This window comes from Bufo gargarizans, chromosome 10, assembly GCF_014858855.1.
Source record: "Bufo gargarizans isolate SCDJY-AF-19 chromosome 10, ASM1485885v1, whole genome shotgun sequence".
Lineage (NCBI taxonomy): Eukaryota > Metazoa > Chordata > Amphibia > Anura > Bufonidae > Bufo > Bufo gargarizans.
Window position 1 is genome coordinate 71,651,485 of NC_058089.1, and position 20,024 is coordinate 71,671,508.

The window sequence follows — 20,024 nt, forward strand, 5'->3', positions numbered from 1 at the left end:
CCCCCCCCCCCCCAGCCCCTCCACACATATTTTTCGGGGGGGGGGGGGGCAAGCACTTTTTTTTTTTTTTTTGTGCGTGCGCTGACTGTGGCCGGCCCTCTTAGCGTCCGGCCACTGTTAGTGCATCGCCCACCCCACTGCTGATCAGCGAGTTTGATTTTTTTTTTATTTTTGTTAGGTTTAGAGTAAGTATGCAAACACCCCTGTGCCGCTACACACACACGCACACTAAATAATTTTTTCCACACACACTCCCCTCTTGGGCTCGTACTAGTTTTCCGGCCCACCAGATAAGTCCATCTGAGCCCCCTACCGGTGAACTTGCATGGTGTACCCCAGAGGATTTTGAGCCTGTGATTCCTGATTTTGTTGGCCAACCAGGAATCCAGATTCCCACAGTGGGCTTCACTGAATATGACTAGCTTAGTCTTTTTTTCAGTGACCACTTTGTGAATCTGATGGTGGAGCAAACTAATTTGTTAGCCCAACAGTTCATTGCTCAACACCCGGGCTCCTTTTTGGCTAGGGCCGGTGGCTGGACTCCGGTCAGTACAGCCGAGATGAGAACATTTTGTGGTCCCGTGCTGCACATGGGCCTAGTCAAAAAACCCAGTGTCAGGCTGTACTGGATTGGGGACGTCCTCTACCAGACCTGACTTTACAGTACGGCCATGAAACGCTCCCGTTTTGAAGCCATTCGGAAATACCTGCATTATGTAGATAATGAAGCATGTCCCTCCTCCAAGGTGATCCTGCCTATGACCGTCTGTACAAAATCAGGCCGGTCATTGATCACTTCGGGGCCAAATTTTTGGAGGCCTATGTACCTGGAAGGGAGGTCGCTGTTTATGAGTCTCTCATTGCTTTCAAGGGGAGACTAATTTTCCGCCAGTATGTTCCCCCTAAGTGGGCGAGGTATGGTGAGGGTACCTCAGGGTACACTTACAAGTTTCTTGTGTATGAGGGGCGAGATTCCCGTATTGAACCCCCAGAATGTCCCCCCACTCTGAGTGTTAGCGGGAAACTTGTGTGGGACGGACCCCAAAAAAATGCAGAGTGTGTCACAGGAGGGGGATACGGTAGGACACCACCACTCAGTGTGACACGTGGCCCGATCATCCGGGCCTCTGCATTGACTGTTGCTTCAGGGAGTGCCACACTTCCATGGAGTACTACATTTATAATCCTCTTCCCAATTTTAATTCTATTTAGCCTTTTTAAACAAACAAAAAAAAAAATTTTTGTATCTCCATAGTCTGAGTCATTATTATTTTTTTTTTAGCCGATTGTCTTAAGTAGGGGCTCATTTTTTGTGGGGTGAGAGGACGGTTTTATCTGCACTACTTTGGGGTACATATCACTTTTTGATCGCTTGCTATTGCACTTTTTGTGATGTAAGGTGACAAAAAAATAGCTTTTTTTGTCATCTTACATCACAAAAAGTGTAATAGCAAGCGTCCCCAAAAAATAAAATGGCATTCCCAAAATGATCCAAACATGAAGTAGACATATGGGGAATGTAAATTAGTAACTATTTTTGGAGGTATAGAATGAGAGAAATTGAAACATGGAAATTTGCAAATTTTTCAAAATTTTTGATAAATTTGGTTTTTTTTATGGATAAAAATGATATTTTTTTTGCTCCATTTTGCCAGTGTCATGAAGTACAACATGTGACGAAAAAAACAATCTCAGAATGGCCTGGATAAGTAAAAGCGTTTTAAAGTTATTCACACATAAATTGACACTGAAAAAAATGGCCTGGTCCTTAAGGTGAAAATGAGCCCGGTATTAAAGGGTTAAAAGGGTTTTCCAAGATTTTTTTTACTGATGACTTATCCTCTGGATATCTGATTGGTGGGGGCCCAAACCCGGGACCCCCACCGATCAGCTGTTTTGAAAAGGCAGCTGCGCTTATTTGAGTGCCGCAGCCTTCTCGCAGCTTACTAAGCACAGCGCCATACATTGTGTAGTAACTGTGAATGGTATCACCACTTCAATGAGGCTGAGCTGCTCCTAGGCCGCGTGACACATGAATGTGTCATCATGCTACATAGGAAAAGCAGAGCCTTTTCAAACAGCCGATCAACAGGGGTGCCAGGAGTCAGAATTCCGTCGATCAGATACTGACTCCAGGCAGGATAGGTCATCAGTATAAAAATCTCGGAAAATCCTCTTAATAGCTATGACACATACATTAAATACCGGCATACATTAAATAATCCTTCAACAACAAATGGCAGTAATAGTCTTTTACACCCTCAGGTGCGTCTACTTGACGGTACAGCCCTATCTCAAACGTTTCGTGCTCGTGAACAGCTGGCTGCTGTCCGCTTATATGTGGAACTAAACTGGCCTGGTGGTCCAGAAGAGTCTTTCAATCTTTTGACCTCCTTCCCTCGACGAGTTTTTACAGAAGAAGATATGGAGAAACCACTACAAGAACTCGGTGAGAATCAGTTTCCATTTATTATCCAAGATTCAACTTGGTTTTCTATTATATGTATCCAGCTGTAAATGGTGTTTTGTCCATTATATTGTACTTTCATTCCAGAATTCTGGTGTCAAAAAGTCACAAAAATATGGCTTTTGTGACTTTTCGCTGTCGCATGCGCAAAATTTAAGCGATTGCACAAAATTTTTCGACTCTTTTGCATTTTTACACCATTCACTCCAGTTTTGTAATTTGAGTGGGAAAATGGGTGTGGTTAGCTATGTTAATGACTTTCACTGCAAATTTATCATTGAGTCATTTTTTTTTTTTTTAGGGCTCTTTCACACCTGCGTTCTTTTCTTCCAGCATAGAGTTCCGTCGTCGGGGCTCTATGCCGGAAGAATCCTGATCAGGATTATCCTAATGCATTCTGAATGGAGAGAAATCCGTACAGGATGCATCAGGATGTCTTCAGTTCAGGACTGGAACGTTTTTTGGCCGGAGAAAATACCGCAGCATGCTGCGCTTTTTGCTCCAGCCAAAAATCCTGAACACTTGCCGCAAGGCCGGATCCGGAATTAATGCCCATTGAAAGGCATTGATCCGGATCCGGCCTTAAGCTAAACGTCGTTTCGGCGCATTGCCCGATCCGACGTTTAGCTTTTTCTGAATGGTTACCATAAAGTCCTGGCAGCCATGGTAAAGTGTAGTGGGGAGCGGGGGAGCAGTATACTTACCGTCCGTGCGGCTTCCGGGGCGCTCCAGAGTGACGTCAGGGCGCCCCAAGCGCATGGATCACGTGATCGCATGGCACGTCATCCATGCGCATGGGGCGCTCTGACGTCATTCTGGAGCGCCCCGGGAGCCGCACGGACTGTAAGTATACCGCTCCCCCGCTCCCCACTACTACTATGGCAACCAGGACTTTAATAGCGTCCTGGCTGCCATAGTAACACTGAAAGCATTTTGAAGACGGATCCGTCTTCAAGTGCTTTCAGTTCACTTGCGTTTTTCCGGATCCGGCGTGTAATTCCGGCAAGTGGAGTACACGCCGGATCCGGACAACGCAAGTGTGAAAGAGGCCTTACCTTTGTCTGTGGCTTTGTTTCCCTAAAAATCGATCTTTTAAAATATGCAAATCACTTCACTACCAGCAAGTAGGGCGTCTACTTGCTTGTAGCCGCCGCAAAAAAACGCCCCCTCCTCCTGTTGATTGACAGGGCCGATGACGTCACCGAAAGAGAAGACATCATCGGCGCAGGCGCACTGAGGGAGTACTGAGAAGGTGAGCCTCCTTCTCTCAGAGCGCCTGCACCGAATGAAGACAGGCGCGGGATTTGAAATGCTGACAGGGCCGGCTGGAGGAGGAGACCATTCGCTGGCCCTGTCAATCAACAGCAGGAAGGGGGGTGGTTTTTTTGCGGCGGCTACAAGCAAGTAGACGCCCTACTTGCTGGTAGTGAAGTGATTTGCATATTTTAAAAGATCAATTTTTAAGGAAACAAAGCCACAGACAAAGGTAAGAGCCCTATGTAGGGAATAATTAAATATGGATTTTAACAAGTCCCCCCCCCCCCCCCCCAAATAAATTGTGTTTTGGGGGTGACAGAAGCCCTTTAAGTCTCAATCTCACTCCAGGAGGAGGGTGGCGTAGGAAAACTGGAGTAGCTTCTCTAGATAAAAGTGTTAGGTTTAGGCCTCATGCACACGATTTTTTCACGGTCTTCAAAACGGGGTTCCGTTGGTCCGTGATCCGTGACTGTTTTTTCGTCCGTGGGTCTTCCTTGATTTTTGGAGGATCCACGGACATGAAAAAAAAGTAGTTTTGGTGTCCGCCTGGCCGTGCGGAACCAAACGGATCCGTCCTGAATTACAATGCAAGTCAATGGGGACGGATCCGTTTGACGTTGACACAATATGGTGCAATTGCAAACGGATCCGTCCCCCATTGACTTTAAATGTAAAGTCAGGAGTCCCTTTTATACCATCGGATCGGAGTTTTCTCCAATCCGATGGTATATTTTAACTTGAAGCGTCCCCATCACCATGGGAACGCCTCTGTTAGAATATACCATCGGATTTGAGTTACATCGTGAAAACTCATATCCGACAGTATATTCTAACACAGAGGCGTTCCCATGGTGATGGGGACGCTTCTAGTTAGAATATACTACAAACTGTGTACATGACTGCTCCCTGCTGCCTGGCAGCACCCGATCTCTTACAGGGGGCTATGATATGCACAATTAACCCCTCAGGTGGCGCACCTGAAGGGGTTAATTGTGCGTATTAGACCCCCCTCCCTCCCCAGTTTGAATATCATTGGTGGCCAGTGCGGCCCCCCCTCCCTCCCTCTATTGTATTATTATTAGTGTGCACCCCAGCCCCCCCTCCCTCCCTCTATTGTATTTAACTCATTGGTGGCACAGTGTGCGCCCCCCCCCCCTACCTCCCTCTATTGTATTTAACTCATTGGTGTCACAGTGTGCGCCCCAGCCCCTTTCAGCCCCCCCTCCCTCCCTCTATTGTATTTAACTCATTGGTGGCACAGTGTGCGGCCTCCCCCCCCCCCCCCCCCCCCCCCCCCGATCATTGGTTGCAGCGGAGAGTTCCGATCGGAGTCCCAGTTTAATCGCTGGGGTTCCGATCGGTAACCATGGCAACCAGGACGCTACTGCAGTCCTGGTTGCCATGCTTACTTAGCAATATTAGAAGCATCATACTTACATGCTGGCTGCTGCGCTGTCTGTGACCGGCCGGGAGCTCCTCCTACTGGTAAGTGACAGGTCTGTGCGGCGCATTGCTTAATGATCTGTCACTTACCAGTAGGAGGAGCTCCCGGCCGGTCACAGACAGCGCAGCAGCCAGCAGGTAAGTATGATACTTCTCAGCTGCCACCAATGATCGGGGGGGGGGGAGGCCGCACACTGTGCCACCAATGTGATAGATACAATAGAGGGAGGGAGGGGGGCCGCACACTGTGCCACCAATGAGTTAAATACAATACAGTGAGGGAGGGGGGCCGCACACTGTGCCACCAATGAGTTAAATACAATAGAGGGAGGGAGGGCCGCACACTGTGCCACGAATGAGTTAAATACAATAGAGGGATGGAGGGGGGGCCGCACACTGTGCCACCAATTAATCAAATACAATAGAGGGGGGACTGGGGGGGGCGCACACTGTGCCACCAATGAGTTAAATACAGTAGAGGGAGGGAGGGGGGGCCGCACTGGCCACCAATGAAATTGAAACTGGGGAGGGAGGGGGGTCTGCCCCCTGCTGCCTGGCATCCCCGGATCTCTTACAGGGGGCTATGATACGCACAATTAACCCTTTCAGGTGCGGTACCTGAGGGGTTAATTGTACGGATCACAGCCCCCGGTAAGAGATCGGGTGCTGCCAGGCAGCAGGGGGCAGTCATGTACACAGTTCGTAGTATATTCTAACTAGAAGCGTCCACATCACTATGGGAACGCCTCTGTGTGTTAGAATATACCAGTGGTGGTGAACCGTTTAGAGCCCGAGTGCCCAAACTGCAACCTAAAACCCACTTATTTATAGCAAAGTGCCAACACAGCAATTTACCCTGAATACTACAGTCCAGTATAGTATATCTTCCATGTACTTTATCATGTCGCTGTAATAGCCTTCCTACATTCACTGCGCTGCCTGTGCTGTTCATAGTGCGCCCTGCTCTGATGGATGGCAGGAAAAGTCTAAGGTATATCGGTACACTATATAGACTTTATCCAGGGTGCAGGTGCCCACAGAGAGGGCTCTGAGTGTCTCCTCTGGCACCAGTGCCATAGGTTTGCCACCATTGGAATATACTGTCGGATCTGAGTTTTCACAAAGTTAAAACTCAGCTCTGAAAAAACTTTTATGCAGACGGATCTTCGGACCCGTCTGTATGAAAGTAACCTACGGCCACGGATCACGGACACGGATGCCAATCTAGTGTCCATCTGTGTTTTTTCACGGACCCATTGAATTGAATGGGTCCGTGAACCGTTGTTCGTCAAAAAAACTGGACAGGTCATATTTTTGGGACGGACAGGATACACGGATCATGGAGGCGGATGACAAATGGTGCATTTTCAGAGTTTTCAACAGACCCATTGAAAGTCAATGGATCCGCAGAAAATCACGGAAAACGGAACAACGACCACGGGTGCACACAATGGTCGTGTACATGAGGCCTTAAAGGGAGTCTGTCACCTCCATATGGCCATATACAGTGCTTACATGGCTCTGTAGCATACCTATACAGGATTGTAACGGTACCTTTGTACCTTTTCTTTAGACTTGCACAAGCAGGAAAAACAAAGTTTAATTAATATGCAAATGAGCACTCGCAAGTGCCCAGAGAGGAGTTCAGTGTGTAGGTGCCCAGGCTGCTCTGCCTTCTTTTCACTTTAACTCCTCCCCAGCCTCTTCCTTTGCCCGCCCTCTAAGTCCTTTACGTCATCGCTAGGTCCGGCCACTGCTTCGCCGGGCTGGGGCATGCGCACGGTGATGCCCATTGTGGGCACTGCATCGCTTCACCTAGTGCGCATGCCCTCGGCCCGACCTATTGATGAGGCAAGAGACTTGGAGGGCAGACAAAGGCAGCAGAGCCATGTAAGCATCGTATATAGCCATATGGAGGTGACAGACTCCCTTTAAGGATAAGACAAATTTATCAAGTAACATGAGACATTTTAATAAATCCAGCATAAATTAATCCAACGCTCAAGCAAAACTGACTTCTAATTTTCCCCTCATGGTAAACTCCACCCAAAATGTTTCTCCTTTATTTGCATTGGGCCCCTAATCTTTTGAACAAGTTTATTAAGAACTATTCCAAATGTCATATAATTAATTTTGTTATATACTTTATTTTTTTGTACTTACATAATAGGTACCCAATATTGTCAGGTGTCTACAGCGCTTTGGAATCCGTACACTTGCATTTAGCTGACAGCAGTGTATGGATTCCACTGTGCTGGTAGGCGCACACATCGGTGCTCGTACACTGAAGTGCTGTGCAGAGCTTTTAGTGGTGCGAGCAGGGCAGGCAGGATCTCTGCATAGTATATCACTGTTCCTATCTGTGCCTGCTTTGCTAAAGTCTAGTTTAGCACACTGGATGTGTTATGCCAGGCTTGAGTAGAGTGAAGCTGGCACAAGCAGGAGCAGCAATGTGTGCTACTGCTAGCACAGCTCTGTGTGCCCCCTATAACCGCAGTACTGCTGAATCCATATACCAATCCACCACTGACATGTCAGTGGTGTATGATTATACGGATTGCAAAGTGCTATAGACAACCAAACTGGTGCCTATTTTGTAGGCAGAAATAAAAAGTATATTACATAAATAAATGTTATGGTGTTGAGAATAGTTTTTAATAAGCTTGTTAAAAAGGTTAGGTACACAAAGATAGGCAAACAGCTTTCCCAAATGTATGGCTAATGCTCTTTTGGCCAACAGCTATCTCTTTTGCTCCCCCACACATACGGTTACAAGAAAATGTATGTGAACTCTTTGTAATGATATGGATTTCTGCACAGTTGGTCATAAAATGTGATCTGATCTTCACAACAATAGACAATCACAGTCTGCTTAAACTAATAACACACAAAGAATTAAATGTTACCATGTTTTTATTGAACACACCATGTAAACATTCACAGTGCAGGTGGAAAAAGTATGTGAACCCCTAGACTAATGACATCTCCAAGAGCTAATTGGAGTGAGGTGTCAGCCAACTGGAGTCCAATCAATGAGATGAGATTGGAGGTGTTGGTTACAGCTGCCCTGCCCTATAAAAAACACACACCAGTTCTGGGTTTGCTTTTCACAAGAAGCATTGCCTGATGTGAATGATGCCTCACACAAAAGAGCTCTCAGAAGACCCACGATTAAGAATTGCTGACTTGCATAAAGCTGGAAAGGGTTATAAAAGTATCTCCAAAAGCCTTGCTACTCTCCCTAGGAGTGGCCGTCCTGTAAAGATGACTGCAAGAGCACAGCGCAGACTAATCAATGAGGTGAAGAAGAATCCTAGATTGTCAGCTAAAGACTTACAAAAGTCTCTGGCATATGCTAACATCTGTTAGCGAATAATACGATACATAAAACACTAAACAAGAATGGATTTCATGGGAGGATACCACAGAGGAAGCCACTGCTGTCCCAAAAAAACATTGCTGCACGCTTACAGTTTGCACAAGAGCACCTGGATGTTCCACAGCAGTACTGGCAAAATATTCTGTGGACATATGAAACCAAAGTTTAGTTGTTTGGAAGAAACCCACAACACTGTGTGGAGAAAAGGAGGCACAGCACGCCAACATCAAAACCTCATCCCAACTGTGCAGTATTGTGGTGGGGGCATCATGGTTTGGGGTTGCTTTGCTGCGTCAGGGCCTGAACGGATTGCTATCATCGAAGGAAAAATGAATTCCCAAGTTTATAAAGACATTTTGCAGGAGAAGTTATCGCCATCTGTCCACCAGCTGAAGCTCAACAGAAGATGGGTGTTGCAACAGGACAACGACCCAAAGCATAGAAGTAAACAGAATTGCTTAAACAATAAATACAATAAAATACACCTTCTGGAGTGGCCCAGTCAGAGTCCTGACCTCAACCTGATTGAGATGCTGTGGCATGACCTCAAGAAAGCGATTCACACCAGACATCCCAAGAATATTGCCGAACTGAAACAGTTCTGTAAAGAGGAATGGTCAAGAATTACTCCTGACCGTTGTGCACATCTGATCTGCAACTACAGGAAACGTTTGGTTGAAGTTATTGCTGCCAAAGGAGGGTTCAACCAGTTATTAAATCCAAGGGTTCACATACTTTTTCCACCTTCACTGTAAATGTTTACATGGTGTGTTTAATAAAAACATGGTAACATTTAATTCTTTGTGTGTTATTAGTTTAAGCAGACTGTGATTGTCTATTGTTGTGACTTAGATGACGATCAGATCACATTTTATGACTAATTTGTGCAGAAATCCATATAATTCCAAAGGGTTCACATACTGTTTTCTTGCAACTGTATGCATGTTTAGTTTAGCTCCTTCTAAAGTTGGCCATGCACCTTACAGTAATGCTAGCTGACCCGGCTGATTTTGAAGCCAATATGTATGGAGGCTTCCCGACAATCCCATAACAGAAGGTTCAGCTGACATTAATCTAATGTGTATGGCCACCTTTAGAGACATTTCAGATGATAATTCTGGTGGAGGTATGTGAGTAAATCATCCAAATCTGTTGGTACCGGTCAAAGATTTCAAGTTACCGTTTTAGGTAAGGATTACTGTTAACAATTTTACCCTATACAAATTAGTGTATTTAAATAATTTTTTGCTTATCTCTGCGTCCATGAGCACAAATATTACATAAGGTTATTTTTATTATTAAAATACCTCTTAATACTAGCAGGAGTGATTTGATAAGAGAAAGCAGCAATGGGGAACACAAACTATCCACAGCTACTCTGTTAATGCCCAAGATTATTTTTGTTGGCTTTAGAACTAGTACACACTTAACACCTTAAGGACCAGGCCATTTTTTGCAAATCTGATATGTGTCACTTTACATGGTAATAACTTTAAAATGCTTTTACTTATACAGGCCATTCTGAGATTGTTTTCTCGTCACATATCGTACTTCATGACAGTAGTAAAATTAAGTAAAAAAATTTCATTTTTATTTATAAAAAAATACCAAATTTACCAAAATATTTTAAAAATGAGCTAATTTCCAAATTTACATTTCTCTACTTTTATAATAGATAGTGATAACTCTGAAAATAGTTATTACTTTACATTCCCCATATGTCTACTTCATGTTTGGATCATTTTGTGAATGCCATTTTATTTTTGGTGACGTTAGAAGGCTTAGAATTTAGAAGCAAATCTTGAAATTTTTCAGAAAATTTCCAAAACCCACTTTTTAACCCTTTCATGACCAAGGGTCATTGATGCCCCAGTGTCCAGGTCAAAATTTACAAATCTGACATGCGTCACTTTATGTGGTAATAGCTTTGTAACACTTTACTTATCCACGCCATTCTGAGATTGTTTTCTCGTGACACATTGTACTTCATGATAGTCATATATTTGAGTCAATATATTTCACCTTTATTTATGAAAAAATCCCAAATTTACCAAAAATTAGGAAAAATTCACAATTTTCCAAATTTCAATTTCTCTGCGTCTAAAACAGAAAGTGATACCTAATAAAATATTTTTGGAAGGCAGATTGTGCTGGATTGGTTTTCTGAACGCCATATGTTTTATTTTTCTGCCGATAGTCTTGTGCAGGGGCTCGTTTTTTGCAGAGAGTGTTGAGGTTTTTATTGGTACCATTTTTGGGTACATAGGATTTTTTGATCATTCATTATTACACTTTATGGGGCAAGGTGACCCAAAAATTGGCTGTTTTGGAACAGTTTTCAGAGTTCATCTGAGGAGTTAGGTCATGTGATAGTTTTATAGAGAAGATCGTTACGGACGTGGCAATACCTAATATGTATACTTTTTCTTATTTATTTAAGTTTTACACAATAATAGCATTTCTGAAACCAAAAAAATGATGTTTTAGTGTCTCTATAGTCTGAGAGCCATAGCTTTTTTATTTTTTGGGCGATTGTCTTAAATAGGGTATCATTTTTTGCGGGACGAAGTGATGGTTTGATTGGTACTATTTTGGGGGTCATAAGCCTTTTTGATCGCTTGCTGTTGCACTTTTTGTGATGTAAGGTGACAAAAATAGCTTTTTTGGCACTGTTTTTTTTATTTTATTTTTATGGTGTTTATCGGACGGGGTCCATCACGTGATATATTTATAGAGACGATCGTTACGGACGCGGTGACACCTAATATGTGTATTTTATTTTATTTTTTCATTTTTTTATAGGAAAAGCCAATGTCTTTTTTTTTATTATTTACATTTTTATTTATTTATTGATTTATTTTTACTTTTATTATTTTCACTTTTTTTTTTTTATCAGTTCCCTCTTGGATCTTGAAGATCCAGTGGGGCTGATAGTTGTACTATACTTTGCAATGCTCTTGCATTGCAAAGTATAATACTTCCAGACTGCCTGTAGGTGGCAGCACTGGACGCCTTTGCCATGGCAACCATCGGGCGCTGCGATCACAGCGCTGCAGCCCTGATGGTGGAGAGAGGGAGCCCCCTCCCTCTGTTAACCCGATGGATGCCGCAAACGCAGCATCTATCGGGTTACAGGAGAGTGTCAGCATAGAGCTGACACTCTGCTGATGGCGGCGGCTCAGGAATGGAGCCGCCGCCATCACACACACAGAATGGGGAATCGGGGGGTAGGGACAATATTGAGGGAGGCTGGGGCAGGAGGGGCGGCCAGAAAATTAATACAGGGGGCGGGGAGGGGGCGGACCGCAAGCCAATCAGGGCAGGAAGGAGATGAGCGCCGGCTGGGCACAGATCAGCGGGGCACAGATCGGGTGGGGGGGACCACAGAGGGGCACCAAAGGCTTGGAGGATCGGGGGGCATGAGGAACACTATCGGCTTTCAGGCTCTGATCTGCAGAGCGCAGATAAAGAGCCTGAAACCGGCATTTTTTCACTGCCGCGATCCGATTGGTTAGTCTGCACAGACTAACCAATCGGATCGATTGCCGGCAAGGGGCCACTCCGATTGGTCCCTTGCCGGCATTACTGCACTGTATGCTGTCCGTGACAGCAGCAGGGCAGGGGCAGAAGCTTTAATCTAAGCGCTTTGCAGCGCTTGGATTAAAGAGCTGCCAGAACGTATATATACGTGGTAGCTGCACGGGGTATGTGCAGCTATCACGTATATATACAGATTGCGGTCGGGAAGGGGTTAAGGACCAGTTCAGGTCTGAAGTCACTTTGTGAGGCTTACATAATAGAAACCACCCAGAAATGACCCCATTTTAGAAACTACACCCCTCAAGGTATTCAAAACAGATTTTACAAACTTTGTTAACCCTTATTAATTAGAATTAATGGAAAATGGAGATTAAATTTCAGAATTTAATTTTTTAAGCAGATTTTCCATTTTAAGCCATTTTTTCCGCTAACAAAGCAAGGGTTAACAGCCAAACAAAACTCAATATTGCCCTGATGCTGTAGTTTACAGAAACACCCCATATGTGGTCGTAAACTGCTGTACGGGAACATGGCAGGGCGCATAAGGAAAGGAATTGTTTTTGGAAGGCAGATTTCACTGGGATAATTTTAAGCTGCCATGTCACATTTTAAGACCCCTTGATGCACCATTAGAGTAGAAACTCCCCAAAAATGATCCCATTTTAGAAACTACTGGATAAGGTGGCAGTTTTAGGTTACAGTTACATACGATTTTTGTTTGGTCTATATTACACTTTTTGTGAGGCAAGCTAAATAGCTGTTTTGGCAAAGTTTTTTTTTTTGTTATTTACAGTGTTTATCTGACAAGTTGGATAATGTGGTATTTTTATAGACCAGGTTGTTACGGACGTGACAATACCAAATACAGTATGACTACTTTTTTGGTTGTTTGTTTCAGTTTTACATAATAGAGCATTTTTTATTTTTTTTAGTGTCTCCATATTCTGAAAGCCATAGTTTTTAAAAATTTTGGGCGACTGTCTTATGTACGGGCTCATTTTTTTCGGTATAACATGACGGTTTGTTTGGTGCTATTTTAGGGTGCATATGACTTTTTGATCTCTTGGTATTACACTTTTTGTGATGTAAGGTGACAAAAAATAGATTTTTTGACACTTTTTTTTTTACGGTGTTCACCTCAGTGGTTAGGTCATGTGATATTTTTATAGAGCAGGTTGTTACTGACGCGGTGATAACCAATATGTATACTTTTATTATTTATTTAAGATTTATACAATAACAGCATTTTTTAAACAAAAAAAATCATGTTTTAGTGTCTCCATAATCTGAGAGCCATAGTTTGTTTGTTTTTTTTTGGGGGGGGGGGGGGGGGGCGATTGTCTTAGGTAGGACTTTTTGATTGCTTGCTATTGCACTTTATGTGATTTGATGCGATGTGACAAAAAAAAATAGATGTGATATTTTTATAGAGCATATAGTTACAGACGTGGCAATACCAAATGTGTATACTTTTTATTTATTTATTTAAGTTTTACACAACAATATAATTTTGGAAACAAAAAAAGTCTGAAAGACACCGTTTTTTTTTTTTCCTAGGCGATTGTCTTAGGTAGGAAATCATTTTATACGGGATAAGATGACAGTTTGATTTGCACTATTTTGGGGTGCACATGACCAGGGCTGCAATGAGTACTTGACTAAATCAAGTAATTTGACACAAAAAAATCCTCCATGCACATTTTTGGGATCAAGGATTCGTTTGTGCCACGTGAAAAAGGATGCTTTTTTTTATTTTTTTATTTTTTTTTTGAAACTTTAATTATTTTTTATTGAAACTAAATTTAATTTCTTTAAACTTTATTATTATTTTTTTTTACTTTTTTCACTTTATTTTTTGTCCCACTCTGTGACTTCAACAGTACAGGGTCTGATCCCTGTTTCAATGCAGCACAATACATCTGTCTTGTACTGCATTGACTATCAGTGTATTACACAGTGTAATACACTAATAGTTTTCCTATGAGACCCAGACACATAGGCCTCTGTACTTTTTAGCACCAATGAAAGTCTGTAGAGCTTTTCACATGGCTGTTATTTTAACGGCCAGTGAATAGCGTCAGTCCAAAAATAGGACATGTCTTATTTTTGGCCTTTTTGAAAGCCAGATGGGCCCCATTGAAATCAATTAGACTGTTTTTAACGCCCACTTAGACAGGAGTGCACCCGTCAAACGGCCATTAAAATGGGTATACTTTAACAATATGGCCATTTAGTGGTTAAAAGATAAAACAAAACCTCACCTCATCCCATTGCTGATGCTGCAGCAGTCTCTTCTCTCTCCATTGAACAGGACCTGTTGAAGGACCTGCGATATGCGTGATGACGTGACCACATGAGATCAAGCACATCACAGGTCCTTTGGCAGGTCCTGTTCAATGAAGAGAGAAGAGACTGCTGCACACGAGCAATCAACTAAACCTGGGAGGCATTATTTACACTGTGGGGGACATTATTTTAGCTGGGGGCACTATGGGGGACATTATGGGCACTATGTGGGGTCATGAAAAATGGATGCAAATGGACACACTGCAAGAAAATGGATGTACACACTGATGCAAAATGGCCATGAAAAAAATCATAAAATAAAAAAAAAAGTAGGGGCAGGGAGCTTTAACTCTGTATGTAATGCTAAAGAAGATAGACTACAACAATTATTTTAGACTCTATAGCAGGGATCGGCAACCTTTGGCACTCCAGCTGGTGTGAAACTACAACTCACAGCATGCACACTTACTCAGCAGTTCTTGTAACTCCCAAAGAAGTGAAAGGAGGATTCTGTTAGTTGTAGTTTCAGAACAACTAGAGTGCTGGAGGTTGCTGATCCCTGCACTATAGTATGGTTTAGCATGTAACTACCAAATAAAACATTAGCCCTAAGGCTATGAGTCCACTTTTTCAAACTAAGGGTTTGTTCACACGACCGTATGGCTTTTTCAGTGTTTTGCGGAACGTTTTTCACAAATCCGTTGTTCTGTTTTTTTGCTTCCGTTGTGTTGCTGTTTCTGTTCCGTTTTTCCGTATGACATATACAGTAATTACATAGAAAAAATTGGGCTGGGCATAAAATTTTCAATAGATGGTTCCGCAAAAACGGAACAGATACGGAAGACATACGGATGGATTTGACAGACCCGTTGACTTGAATGGAGCCACAGAACGTGATTTACGGACAATAATAGGACAAGACTCAAAATGTAGCGGAACAGAAATGCGGACATATGGAAACGGAATGCTCACGGAGTACATTCCGTTTATTTTGCAGAACCATTGAAATGAATGGTTCCGTATACGGACCGCAATAAACGGCCCGCATACGGAACGCAAAAAACCTTCGTGTGAACAAGCCCTAATCTTGATAAAACTTCACTTTTATTAATAACAATTTCTTAAATATTGGACAAAAAGGAAAGGAAAAGAATCCTCAAATGTATAAAAACTATTGATGTGCAGTGATGTATAAATAAGTGAAGGGTAATAATGTACAGTGTCTGAGTTACGTGCACTGTTTATTAGAAGTCCGGAGACCAAAATGTTACAGCCTCTCATTCATTTCAATGGGAAACAGCACATGGAAAAAAAAAGCAGCATGACCTATCTTAGGGCCGAATATGCATTGAAATGAATGGGAAGCATTAAAATACAGCTGTGTATTTGTCCATGCAGTTTTTGCATGTTTTCTGCTCCGTTTTTGGCGAAGATGCATGCCAAAAAACAAAAGCTGAAAATGCTCTTTTGTATTGAAGTAAATACTCATTGGTAAAAAAAGAATGCATCAAAAAAGCACAAAAGAAAACACTCAGAATTTTATAGTGTGAACATACTCTTCTGTATGCTGAGTAAACAATTTTCATGAGCTGCTAGATGGCCACTAGCACGTCCACAATATACATTTCCTATAGCTCTGAGTGCTGTTATTCAGTCAAAAAAAGATTTTATATATACACACATATATATATATATATATATATGCATATATATATATGCAAATGAGGCTAGTAAGAAACCCAAGGGGCTGTTGCCAGCGTTTCAGGAGCCCAGCACCGCCCCACATCCTCCGAATCTCCTCCTTGCTCCCCAGACGCCACACAGTTAGAGCGCCGTAATGTTGCGTATGCGCGAGTACGCCGGCATATTGTTATTTTCCTGTGCTGGCATCAGCCTTAAGGAACGAACTGCGCATGCAATAACTGGCAAGCGCGAGATTACGGCGCTCTGTGTGACGTCGGGGGAGCAAGGAGGAGATTCGGAGGATGCGGGGTCGTGCTGGACTCCATAGTAGGCGTGGCTGGGCTCCTGAAACAGCCCTTTGGGCTCCTTATTAGCCTCATTTTTATATAAATAAATATATATATATATATTCCAGAAAAAGGGCGGCACTCCAGTGAAATGAAATCGATGTTACCTTTATTCAACCATCCGGTGCAACGTTTCGGCTCTGAATGAGCCTTTTTCAAGCAGAGGGCTCATTCAGAGCCGAAACGTTGCACCGGATGGTTGAATAAAGGTAACATCGATTTCATTTCACTGGAGTGCCGTCCTTTTTCTGGATTCTATTGAGGGGTGAGAAGTCTATTCCCCAGGAACGTGCACCCTACTTTTTCCATTCATAGCCTGTGCCGCCATTTTTACTCTGTATATGTATGTATGTGTGTGTGTGTGTGTATATATATATATATATATATATATATATATATATATATATATAGTTTTTTTGACTGAATAAAAGCACTCAGAGCTATGGGAAATGTATATTGTGGACATGCTAGTGGTGATCTAGCAGCACATGTCCTCAGCTCTATAGGCTAAACCTAGCTGACAGAGTCCCTTTAACCATTTCGCTACCAGCACCGTACATGTATGGCGATTGGAAGACATGTCGCCCGCTTACACGTGCAGCAGGCACCATGGCTGGTGGTACTCCGCTGTTTCAAACAGCAGAGACCCACAGCAAATTACTGCGATCGCCAATAATGCATCTAAAGCTAAAAAAAACAGAAGCGCGCACTTCCGGACTTGTTATCAGCATCCTCTGCGGCCAATGAGGATGTCCGTAATAGAATTCAATATGCTGGGTCTCTCTGAAGAGTCCCAGGGTATTGGAGCTGCAATTCTTATTTTGGCGAGCAGGTGGCAAGCCAACATAAGAAATGAGCAATTCTGGTATTATCATGGATCTTTACGATGGTATTATCATGGATATCATGGATCAGCCTTAAACACTGGCTGCAAAACCATTTAAAAGTTAAAGAGCAGGGGCGTGGCCAGCAGCCAAGATGGCTGAACGTGTCTGAGAGGAGCTCCGTGGCTTCAGCTACATCGGGACAAATCCTGCCATCCCAGAACCGGATTACTACCCCTGATGAGGCCCCAGTACTGCCGGGACTGCACAGGTAGATAAATTACCTTGTGGGGAGAGCGGAGTGGAGTGCTCCAGGTGCCGCGCCATGTGAGCCACAGGAGAAGATCAATCGGCTGAGCGCGAACAACTGCCTCAGACCAGTGAGGTCTCCAGGGCTGGTGTAACAGCCTTAGGGGCCTTCCAGGCATTGCAGGGCACCCACAGACTCTTATATACATTGTTTCCTGCGGACTTTGCATGTGGACCCTGCTATCACCAGCACCAACTGCAGGATTCTGGCACAACCCATATAGGACCCTTTTTAATCTCCATTGGCGGATCCACAGTACAAGAAAGCAGTATCTAATACCACAGGCCCAAAGATCTGATATCTCCCTGTTCATATCCTGACATAACAATGGGACTAGGGATGAGCGAATCGACTTCCCGAACTCGTGTTCCGTTCCAAGTGGTACCTTGGAACCGAACCCCAGTTCGGGAAATGTTTTTTTACAGTACAAATTAATTTATGAAGTTTTTGCGCAAATTCTTGCGAGACTTTGCGAAGCAATAACTTCATCTCATCGGAACCAATACATTCTAATACTGTACGGAGCTCCAAGTTTTATGCGAATCTACTTCGGATGTTTGATGCCTCAGATGTATCAGCATCAAGTGTCTCCCCTGAGGAAGACCGTGAAGAGCTTATGCTCAAACAAGTATCAGCTCAAGTCCTGCAGGCTGTCACAACATGCAAGACATCTCTCATGGGGAAACTGGATGAAGTTAAAATCGACCTGTGGCTCCTACGCCAAGACCTGCGTGACAGGGTACAGCATGCTGAGGAGCGTATATCACGCCTAGAGGATGCCACTGTCCCCAGATCCATATCTGCTCTTAACGCTAAAGCGGAGCTCTGGAGGCGCAAAGCAGACGACCTTAAAAATAGGCTTTGCAGGAAAAACATTAGAATCATTGGCCTGCCTGAGAGAGCGGAAGGCCGCATAACAGACTAATTTATTGAAAAATGGATGAAAGAACTTTTCCCAGATGCAAACTTCTCTTCAGCCTATGCATTAGAAAGGGCCCACAGAGTTCTGGCAAAGCATCCTCCACCAGGGGCTCCACCCTGACCTATGCTTGCGAGATTTCTGAACTGCAAAGACAAAGATAAGATCTTGGCACTAGCTAGACGACGACAAGAAATCAAGTACAACAACTCCATGGTCTCCAACTATCCAGATTTTTTCATGGAGCTACAGAAACAACATGCCTTTTTCATGGATGTCAGGAGACGCTTGAGGGAGGCCAATATACCTTATTCCATGGGATACCTTGCCAAGCTCCTAGTGGTGGACGGTGACTCCTGGAGAAGTCTCTGAGTGGCCGGCCCTCCGGGGAAGATCTCCGAGACGCTGACAAAATTGGGACATCAAGAAACGGGCCACCAAACGGCGTCAAGAGACTGGTTTGATAACATTTGACATGTTTTAGTTTCATTACTTGCAGCCTCCCGATCCAGCTCTTGCCTCCCCCTTCGGATGTACAGAGGCCATAATAAGAATAATAATTTTTCCTTTTGTTACCTACATCTAATTAAACGGTTGTCTCAATATTGAAGAAAACCACAGAAATAAGATGATAATGCACTTATTAAAGTAGATGCAAGCACTATATATGGACAAAGTCCTCATTCTGATATGATAATATCTGAGACACTTAGTCAATATATTTTGATCAAAACACATCTAAGCCCGCCTACCGAATGCCAAGGTGGTCTCAGGTCAGGCGGGTCCTACGCTAAACCTACCTAAGCCGTTGGGCTTCTATGTTCAGGAGCGCAGACGCCGCACATATGGTGTGCTGCTCCTAGTCACCTCCATGTGCAAGCACAGCCATATGTACCACCTAATCAAGGCGCTCTATTGGATAGGGGAGGGGGGCAAAAGTGCAGAGGAATGCTACTCCCAAGATAATAGGTGCGCATTCACACTTAAAGGTGCCACTCCCTCAAGCAAATACTACATAGGAAAAAAATATATAAAATCCACAGAAAAAAACTAAGATAAAAACATCCTGCACGATATGATATACAAATGTGCGGATGTCCCTGGCCATATTATTGAAGAAAACCACAGAAATAAGATAATAATGCACTTAGTAAAGTAGGTTGCTTGATGCACATGGAGGTGACTAGGAGCCGCACACCATATGTGCGGCGTCTGCGCTCCTGAACATAGAAGCCCAACGGCTTAGGTAGGTTTAGCGTAGGACCCGCCTGACCTGAGACCACCTTGGCGTTCGGTAGGCAGGCTTAGATGTGTTTTGATCAAAATATATTGACTAAGTGTCTCAGATATTATCATATCAGAATGATCACTTTGTCCATATATAGTGCTTGCATCTACTTCAATAAGTGCATTATTATCTTATTTCTGTGGTTTTCTTCAATAATATGGCCAGGGACATCCGCACATTTGTATATCATATTGTGCAGGATGTTTTTATCTTAGTTTTTTCCGTGGATTTTTTTCTAAGTTGTCTTAATATTGTAGCCGCAACCTGCATGCTTCTGCCAA

General features: G+C 43.4%; 1 protein-coding gene across 1 annotated transcript in view; it reads left to right on the plus strand.

Annotated features, from left to right (window-relative positions):
* UBXN1 (UBX domain protein 1) overlaps positions 1-20,024 on the plus strand; it is a 239,545-nt gene that overhangs the window by 156,083 nt on the left and 63,438 nt on the right. Inside the window, exon 9 of the mRNA XM_044270967.1 lies at positions 2,266-2,449. Within this exon, the coding sequence (XP_044126902.1) occupies positions 2,266-2,449 (184 nt within the window). The remainder of the gene's footprint in view (positions 1-2,265; positions 2,450-20,024) is intronic.